This window comes from Chaetura pelagica, unplaced genomic scaffold, assembly GCF_000747805.2.
Source record: "Chaetura pelagica isolate M959 unplaced genomic scaffold, ChaPel_1.0 scaffold46, whole genome shotgun sequence".
Lineage (NCBI taxonomy): Eukaryota > Metazoa > Chordata > Aves > Apodiformes > Apodidae > Chaetura > Chaetura pelagica.
Genome location: NW_009954102.1, coordinates 3226141 through 3236286, shown reverse-complemented (window position 1 = coordinate 3236286; position 10146 = coordinate 3226141). Strand labels below are relative to the sequence as shown.

At 39.2% G+C, this 10146-nt stretch overlaps 1 protein-coding gene across 1 annotated transcript in view; it reads left to right on the top strand.

Annotated features, from left to right (window-relative positions):
* Positions 1-7592: 7592 nt before the first annotated feature.
* The window catches only part of APOB (apolipoprotein B), a 36016-nt gene continuing 33462 nt past the window's right edge, over positions 7593-10146 (top strand). The window contains 2 exon segments of the mRNA XM_010002408.1: positions 7593-7650; positions 8516-8554. Coding sequence (XP_010000710.1) covers positions 7593-7650; positions 8516-8554 — 97 coding nt within the window.

Genomic DNA, 10146 nt, shown 5'->3' with positions numbered 1-10146 from the left:
AATACCAATGGCATCCTGGGGTGTAATTGAAAGGGTGTGGTTAGTAGGTCAAGAGAGGTTCTCCTCCCTCTCTATTCTGCCTTGTTGAGGCCACATCTGGAATATTGTGCACAGTTCTGGGCTCCTCAGTTCCAGAAGGACAGGGAACTGCTTGAGAGAGTCCAGGGCAGAGCCACAAAGATGATTAAGGGAGTGGAACATCTCCCTTATGAGACAAGGTAGAGGGAGCTGGGTCTCTTGAGCTTGGAGGAGACGGAGGGGTGACCTCATCAAAGTTTACAAATACATTCAGGGCGAGTGTCAGGGCTTTTTTCAGTGATGTCCAGTGATAGGACAAGGGGCAATGGGTACAAACTGGAACACAGGAGGTTCCACTTAAACATCAGAAAAAACTTCTTTACTGTGAGAGTGATAGAGAACTGGAACAGGCTGCCCAGAGAGGTTGTGGAGTCTCCTTCACTGGAGACATTCAAAACATGCCTGGACACCTTCCTGTGTGATGTGCTCTGGGTGATCCTGCTCTGGCAGGAGGGTTGGAACCTGATAATCTTTAAGGTCCCTTCCAACCTTAACCATTCTATGATTCTATTCTATGATTCTAGTCTGTGATTCTATGAACAGTGCATTCAAGCTCAGGGCTGATACAGCAAAATTCCATGTAATCCTGTGTAGAAATTTGTGTTGCACAATTCCAATCAGTTAAAACTATCAAACTGGTGGATCGGCTTGGACACTGAGTGCAGGTGACCTGTCAGACTGAGTGTTTGTTGAACAGCTCTCAAAAGCATAAAAAACCCTGAACTACTCATAGTAGTGAAAAAACGAGCCCTAAAAACAACTGGAAAAGTTTTTAACTGTGCTTCTCAGTGTATTTGTGAGCAGCAGAAGCCAGTAGGATGAACAAGAAGGCAGTAGTTTTGTAAATGATAATTCTTACATTGAAAGCTTCCATTTAATTGACATGTAGAAGGTGAAGTAATTGTGCCTTTTTGAGGAACATGGTGTTCTGTAGAAAATTAACACATGACAGGTAAATATTTGAAAACAACAAAAAAAGGAAATAAACTGTTTCTGTGTTGAAGAACTCAACTTGTAGGTCTGGAAAAGAAATTGAGTCTCTGAGAAATGGCCAAATGAGGAGATGAGGAAAAGCACCATAAGCACAGCGGTGGTGTGGATTAATTTTGGGAAAGGTGTTGAAATTTTGCAGGCAGAGATGACATCCTGTGTACATGAAACCTGTGGAGACAACATGAGCTGTGGCAGCATGAAGGCGATGGAGGGTTGAAACCATGGGAGAGGCGAAGTTAAAAGGTACACAGATTTTCAAATTGGAATTCTCAAAAGCCATGGTTCACTGAACCACTTGTGTCATGACACTTCACTGGAATATGATATTTTTGCAGGGCTGGCAATGCTAGAACTTTACAACCTGGAGAAAAAAAAAAAAAAAGGATTAAAAAAATGCCAGTGTTTTGATGGAAGTTACTAGAACAGCAGTGTGTAATTTTTCTACAGGAAATCCCTGGATTGTCATTTTGAAAGCAATGGGTTATTTCTTAGCCTTACCTTTTTCTGCAGATGCACTGAACATCTGTACCAGAAAGTGTTATTAGTGCTAAGAGAGACAGTAGCAGATCAATTTTCCAGTGGTGAGCTTTGAAGGAAACATTTGAATGGAATATAGGGATAAATATGGAATTGGAAGAAAAGAAAAAAAAAAAAAAAAAATTTGAAAAGATGCTGTTTTAGAAATACATTGAGCACTTCACCATGTCACCTTGTTAGTGAGGGATTAAAGCAGAGGTTTGCAACATCTTTGCAGGAATCCTTCAGCTGAATTCAAAACTGAACTGAACTGCTGGGGGACAAAACAAAATGGAGGAATTGGGGAGGTTTAATACTTTGAGAGTGTGAATGAAGAGTTCAACAGAACTGGTACATTTTCTTGTTAGTGCAAAAAGAAGACAAACTCATTGCCCAGGAATATACTCGAAAGAACTAAATAAATATGTAAAAAGGAAACATTTTCCACTACCTACAAGCAGAGAAATTCTGGAGGAGATGGCTTATGCCAAATATTTTTCTACTCTTGATGCCTCAGCAGGCTTCTGGCAGTACTTCTTAGACAAACAGAGTGTATGTTTATGCACCTCCAACCACCTCCTTTGGGAGACCCAGTTTCCTCCAATTGCCATTAGGTTGAAGTTAGCACCATAGGTGTTTTGCCAGAAAATACAACCATTTTTCTCTGATGAGGGACATGCTAAGACCGAAACAGATGACACTGTGATCTGGGAAACACAGTAGAAGGCTAAGACCAGTGTTTCCAAGGAGGTCCCAAAGAACCAGAAGTGCTGGGCCTTGACCTAAATGAGTAATAACAAAAAAAAATAGTGAACCTTGTGTACTGAGTCTATTTCTTAGAAAAGAAGAAAGAAGAAATAAAAAGGTAAGAAAGGAAGGTGAAATGAAGGAAGGAAAAAATAAAGAAGAAGGAAGAAAGGGATGGAAAGGAAGGTGCACAGAGATTCTTTGGAATGTAAGCAACTCAGTACAAAGCACAATTGTGTCCATAAGCTATCTGTATTTTTGTCTTGTAAAAGTCACTGAATGAAAATGAGATAAAAAACTTAAGAAGAATACAGATTGGTTAGTTGAAGAGGGTCTTATCCTAAGACAAGGGAAAAACAAGCACAAGATAAAATTTCTGGTGGATATGTCCAGTGAAGTTGTTACCATGTCCCACTCTTAACGATACCATCAAAACATTTGACCAGTCTGCAGTGACAGCAAAAGGAAATGTCAGCATAATCAAGCAAAATAAAAGACTATGGTCTATAATGTATAATGTAGCATATAGAATATAGGATATAATAGATAATATCCACTTAATAAGGTTAATCGATTTTCTGTATTTGTAGTAATATTAGCAACGCCATTGCTGGCATTGTAAACACAGCCAAACCGGTTCCTCACTGGAAAATTCAAGTGTAGGAAGGAGTGAATTCAATTACAGATGAGTGATTTGATGCAGCTTTCTCTGTGAAGCTGTGGAAAACAGTGTAGTGAGGTCTGAAGACAAAAAATGAGAACATAAATTGTTCTTTCTAGAATCTAGGCTCTGAATGCCTGGAGAACTCCTAAAACGAAGACTACAAAAGATGAAGTGTTAATGCACAGTATGGCTAAAAAACAAATGTGAAGCCCAAAAGAAGTTTAAGGGTCTCAGTTTAAGTTTGAGTGTTAGGTGGGATTTCTGTTTATAATTATATTCATATGGCATTCCCTTAATGCAACAGAAGAAATGTGGTGAAGGTGCACACATGTATACTGAAAATAAAGGGATTAGAGTGTCCCTCCACGGAACTGTGTTCTATAGGTGACTGTGACCATCAAATCCATTTTCATTAAAAGTTTTATACTTATGTGTATGATGTGCCATGGCTTGTAATAAGAATTTAAGCAGTTTGAAAGTAAGTAATATGTTTACTTAGTCCTGAGCCCTGGTCCTTGTGACAAGTATTATGTTTATATTTAGTCCACATGTGCAATACATACATAGCTGAAGCTAGGACTTCGTACTCCCAGATACATGGCCAAACATACATAGGAGTTGTTCATTATTTACTTTTTCTATTTTCTGGCTCTACAGACTTCAAATCATGGCTACATGGTAGTCCAGGTTCATCAGAAAGGATGTTCCCAACCAGAATTACATGTAGCATTACATATAGGACACATGCATAGTATCAAACTTCACTGTAAAAGGGTCAGAGCATCCTCATCTATTAAGATCTCTGATTCTACAAATGTTAAAGCTTCCACATCATGTCAGAGATTTTCCATATCCATAATATTCACAAATTATCTCTACAAACTAAATTAATTCCTACATTTCATAAGGTGTCCCTGCCCATGCAGAGGAGTTGGAACTAGATGGTGTTTAAGATCCCTTCCAACCCAAACCAGTCTATGATTCTATGATATAGAGTGAAAAAGATGCAAAGATGTAAGACTTGTGATACAGTCACTGGGCTTCAGAATACTTCTCTCACCAAAGTCTTCCTTTCACTTGCAAGAGATGTACTCAGAGAGTGGGACTTAGCCAAAAGTAATTGAGAAACACAAAGAATGAAATGAGATAATATGGTTTAAAACAGATTAGTCTAGAAGATAAACTGCCCTGAGGTCAAAGCCCACGATTTCACAGAAATCGCTGAAATAAGGACTTTATGTGGTTTAAGTCATGTGAATATTGACTTCTTCCAGTGAGCTAAAAGCTCACTTCCTTAATGACTGAAGAGATGGAAGCAGCATTTTGTGCCACCTGATGAGAAAAAAATGCTGTCCCTTGACTACTCAATACAGCAAGAGAACCTATCACAGTAGAGTGGTGCACCCATGTTACCTGCATGCTCATGGGCTGAGTCATAACTTCTGTACCTGTTTCTGTCCATGTGACGTCATATTAATACAATCAATCTCAACTTGAGCCCAGATAACCACCTGAAGGCAGAGAGGAGGAGACAAAGGTGAAACAGGGAAATACCTAACAAACCTCTGAACTCTGTGCACTCCAGAGCTCTATTTTTCTGCTGTTCTAAAGCAAACAAATAAATAGATTTTAAGTAATAGTCAAAATCTCTTGATGTTCGAATGCAGAAAGGCATCAAATGCTATGGGCAAAAACATGGTAAATTTGTACTGTCTCTTTGATAGAATCATGCTGCCAAGTAAAATCAGTGTTACATATCACAATATATATTGAGGCAGCTGTGGACACAAGAGGAAACAAAAATCTTTATTGCTTTTTTGGATGTTAAAAATAATATAATCATATAATAATGATATAATCATAAAATAATATCTTATTGGTTGTTTTGTTGTATCTGTGATTGGTATAAGCCAAGGACAGAAACTAAAATAGAAGAAATCTAAGAAATGTTTCTTGGTGATGCCTCCTATAGTAATGAATCCAGGAACTAAATTTCTGCAAGAAATCTCTGGGAAATCATAGAATCACAGAATTATTAAGGCCGGAAAAGACCTCTGAGATCATCAAGTCCATCCTATGACCTGACACTACCACATCTCCAGACCATGGCACTAAGTGCCACATCCAGCCTTTCCTTGAACCCCTGCAGGGATGGTGCCTCCACCTCTTCCCTGGGCAGCCCATTCCAATGTCTGATCACCCTCTCCATGAGGAAGTGCTTCTTAATATCCAACCTAAACCTCCCCTGGAGCAGCTTCAGGCCAGGCCCTCTTGTCCGGTCACTGCTTGCCTGGAAAAAGAGTCCAGACCCACTTGACTCCAACCTCCCTTCAGGTAGTTGAAGAGAGTGAGAAGGTCCCCCCTGAGTCTCCTCCAGGCTAAACAACCCCAGCTCCCTCAGCCTCTCCTCATAATTTCCCTCTAGTCCCTTCACTAGCCTCATTGCTCTGTCTCCCTTAGTAGGAAATACCCCCATTGTACATCAGTTCTTACCATTTGCTTGAACTGATGTTTGGGGTTACATGATCATAGTGCATCCTGGGAAATGTAACTAAAATATGAAGTCTGAGGGAGAAAGAGTATGAAGGAATAAGAGACTTGAAAGATTCCTGCTAGGATGCATGGTAACAATGGTAATAACTCAAGGGAAAAGAATTACAGCTTAGCTAAGCCAAAATTTCATTTTTTGATTCAACAAGCTAAGAGGAAATATTTTGATTTGGGCATGTCAAAGCATTTCCATTTGATCAGATAAATGAAAATTAAATTTACTGAACAAAATGTTCATAACTATTTCCATAGTCAATTGTTTTACTGCCATTAGCTCTGATAGATGAGAGAGAATTCGAATTACTAGAATATCTCATGACATAAAATCAGTCTTTTTTACCAATATCCATATTTATTTAAAAGGTTTTTTTGTTTGCCTGTGTTCTAATTAGGTTTATCATCTTCATATCTTTGTCTTTTTCATTCAGATAAATGGTGTCATCTTATTTTCATACTTTTGCTATTACTAGCAAACCAGTTTAATCTAAAAATAAGGAAACAAAATAATTATACAGAGCTTACCTTCAACATGATGACACTAAGCTGGGAGGAGTGGCTGACACACCAGAAGGCTGTGCTGCCATTCAGAGAGACTTAGACAGGCTGGAGAGTTGGGCGGGGAGAAACATGATGAAATTCAACAAGGGGAAGTGCAGAGTTTTACATTTGGGGAAGAACAACACCATGTCCCAGTACAGGTTGGGGTCTGAACTGCTGGAGAGTAGTGTAGGTGAAAGAGACCTGGGGGTCCTGGTAGACAGGAGGATGACCATGAGCCAGCAATGTGCCCTTGTGGCCAAGAAGGCCAATGGCGTCCTGGGGTGCATTAGAAAGGGTGTGGTTAGTAGGTCAAGAGAGGTTCTCCTCCCCCTCTATTCTGCATTGGTGAGGCCACATCTGGAGTATTGTGTCCAGTTCTGGGCCCCTCAGTTCAAGAAGGACAGGGAACTGCTCGAAAGAGTCCAGCGCAGAGCTACAAAGATGATTAAGGGAGTGGAACATCTCCCTTATGAGGAAAGGCTGAGGGAGCTGGGTCTCTTTAGCTTGGAGAAAAGGAGACTGAGGGGTGACCTCATCAATGTTTACAAATATGTAAGGGGTGAGTGTCAGGGGGACGGAGTTAGGCTTTTCTCAGTGATGACCAGTGATAGGACAAGGGGTAATGGGTGTAAATTGGAGCATAGGAAGTTCAAGGTGAATATCCGAAAAAATTTTTTTACTGTGAGAGTGACAGAGCACTGGAACAGGCTGCCCAGGGAGGTTGTGGAGTCTCCCTCACTGGAGGCATTCAAAACCCACCTGGATGAGTTCCTGTGTGATGTACTCTAGGTGACCCTGCTCTGGCAGGGGGGTTGGACTAGATGATCTCTCGAGGTCCCTTCCAGCCCCTAAGATTCTATGATTCTATGATTCTATGAACATGGCCTGATTTACCAGAATATTGCAAGTGAATGTAAAATTGGTTTTAGAAAAGGAAAAAATCTTAAACTTTTATTGTCCTGCCTGTAAAGGGAAGATGTCTGAATTGCACAACACTATCATTTTTCATGCCCTTAAGCCTCTCAACATCTACATTGAAAGCTGCAGTGATCATTCCTTCCAGCTCTAATTTATGCTTTGTAATTATTCCTACGTAGACATGGGAGATTTATTTTAATACAGTGTTAAGAGTCTGTAGCTGAGGGGTTTTGCTTGTAAAACTCCTGTTAAAGAAAAAAACAGACCACAATGAACTGGAAGAGTGACTTATCTCCAGTATAGTGACTTATCTGCAGTATATGCTCAGTCTTCTGCCTTCAGGGACTCCCAGCAACCAAAGCAGAACATTGTCTGGAGTGCATGAGCATCTGGGACTCTCACCTTTGGACCTTTGGCAGTTTGCTCCCAGCTTTCTAAACCGTTTGCCTCAGCTGCTTGCTACAGACTATATAAATGGAGGTCCAAGTCAGAAGGCTCATTCCCCTTCGGAGGTGGTAGGGAAGAGGTGAAGAGGGGAGGGAAGGAACAACAGAAGGCAAAGCAGCAAGAGTGTTCAGGGCTCACCATGGGCCCTGTGCAGCTCTTGCTGCTCGGGCTGCTGCTCAGCAGTGGTGTTCTCACAGGTAAGTGCTGCCTTTTGTTAATGCTTCTTGCTGCTTTGTTTCTGAACCCATTAAAACAACAATAATGCAAAAATGAACAAGACAGTGGCTTATAAAATCAAGGAGGGCAAGGATGTCATCTTTCTCCTTTGTAGGACTGTGCCATTATAGGAGGATCCCAATGTAGAAAAAGTCACACATGTCGCCTGATGTCTTTTGGTCAGATTTCATGTATTTTGCAACTTTTATGGAATTCTCATCTTTTGGCCTGATTGTTTTTTTCTGTAATGCTGTCCTTTTAAACCCCCATGGACATACTGTAGCTTGGAGATACCAATGAGACTTATCCTCCTTGTTGCTACCCTATTTTGCAGCAAATGTGAATAAAGCAAAATGTATTTAACAGGCAATACTGACACTTTAAATGCAATTTTGTGTTAAAGATACATAGTCATTAGTAGTAGTATTAGTAGCAAAAGAAGTAGGCCAGTTGAGGTGAGGTTTTTTTCCCTAAGATCAGAAACAACAGTCTGGATCAATATGGTGCTGAGGATTGTTAGCTATCCTTGCTTCCCAAGAAGTTCCTGTTTAGAATTACACTGAAGTGTGACTTAGGACTTCAAGAACCTTAAAGAGGAAAGTCAATCTGGGGCCAGTTATGCTGGTCATTTTAAATGCAGATCAGATTCATAATAAATGCACCTTTGTTGAACTAACATACTGGTTTTGACTGATGTTATGCATTTTCAAAGGATGTCAGAAGTTGGTATGAATTGAAAAGGACTTATGAAGAAAATGTAGTATTTCCATTTATATTTCCATAGCCTTTGTTTTATAGCTATAAACTGCTTTTCTAGCTTTTAATTCTTGTTTTTATTCTTTACAGAAGAAGATGCGCTTGAAAGTGGAAATCCAGGATGTTCAAGTAACTGATTTTTTGCATCTGCTTTTGCTTTCTTCTGTTGCTATATTAATTGCATACATCTTTCACAGCTTGACTTTTCCTGTTCTATAAAACTTCCTCTGAAAGAACTGAAACAGAACTGATTGCAGTATTATGAAGTCTTTAGTTATCCTCAAGACTCAACGCAAATAATTTTAAGTTTCCTAACATCAGAGAAGTGGAGATAACTTTCTAAATCTTTCAAATGCTTCTATTAAGAAACTACTTTCCAGTGTTTTGTTAGTTTCTTAATTATCAGGTGCAAATTCCTTAATCTAGAAATCCCTGTTGATCAGTGATGTTAAATACCATACACTTTGCCATGGGCTGAATCTCACTTCTCATTTACCTTTGAATATCTAATTAAATACCTGCAGAATAAATCATCAACTCTGTCAGCAAGGACAGCATTTTCCTAAAGCAAGTCAAGACTCAGGAAATGCTGACCTCATGCCCTGTCTTTGTAATGAACTCTGACTGTCCCTGACTGCTTGGTTAGATACATAATGTTCCACCATAGGGTCAAAGTACCTAATGAGTTGGTTTGTTCTTTGTCCCTTTGGATCTTCAGGGGGTTTTTTGCCCCCTTATTGGATGCCTTAGCACCATCTCCAGGCAGCTGGGTTCATTTCAGCTGCCTGACTTCTGAGCTTCATTAAAATATCCTGTGTATTTTTTATATAATAAATTATTTGGTATTTCATTTCTCATCTTGTCATTTCCCTGTTCCTTTTCCTCTTATTTCTGTTTAAAAGGAAGCAATCAGTAGCCCTTTGCCTTTAGATTTGTAGTTACTGGTGTTGCAAAAATTTCTGAGGATGTACAATTAAGCAGTGTTATAGTCCAAGATAGACACAAGTGACAGGAATAGTGTTTAATTATTTTTTTTTAATAGCAGTTAATTTTAAAGTTAATTACCTAACTTAATTCAGTTTTCAAATGTTTGTAAGATGCTGATTACTTTATGATAGCTAGTATTAATTATATTAATTGTGTGTAGCAATTACATCAAAGTAATCTCTGTTAAAGTATGTCAAGCTTATAACTGTGATAGTCCAAGGAGGAAATATGAGATTAATAGTAATATTCTCCTCTCTAAGTATGCAATTCTGTGACATAAACAGCAACATAATGTTACATTGGCCTCTGACATGACAAACATTTTATGGAAGAAGAAGAGTAAGCTACATTTTTGACAGGTATAGGCAAGCAAAATCAAACAACTGATGGCAGGCATGTGGGTTTACATGGAAAAGAATTTACCTTTATTTCTATAAAAGTAGATCATGATTCTAATATGTTCAGCCAGTCGCAAATAACCAGAGAAGCAATTTAGAAAACTGCTTTTCACTCAGCATCACAACAGCATCACAGACCCTCAGTCTAAACAAGGAACAGTAACTTCTGATTCAGATAGACTTCAACTGCTCTAGGATAGTAACTTAAAATTGCCAATCATATCTTTAGTTGAAAATGATGCCTGCAGTTGGGAGAGAATTGCAATTGAAAACACTGTTTGGACTACATTGTGCATTCCAGACACCAAAAGAAGATCTTAAATCCCTGTATTTGAT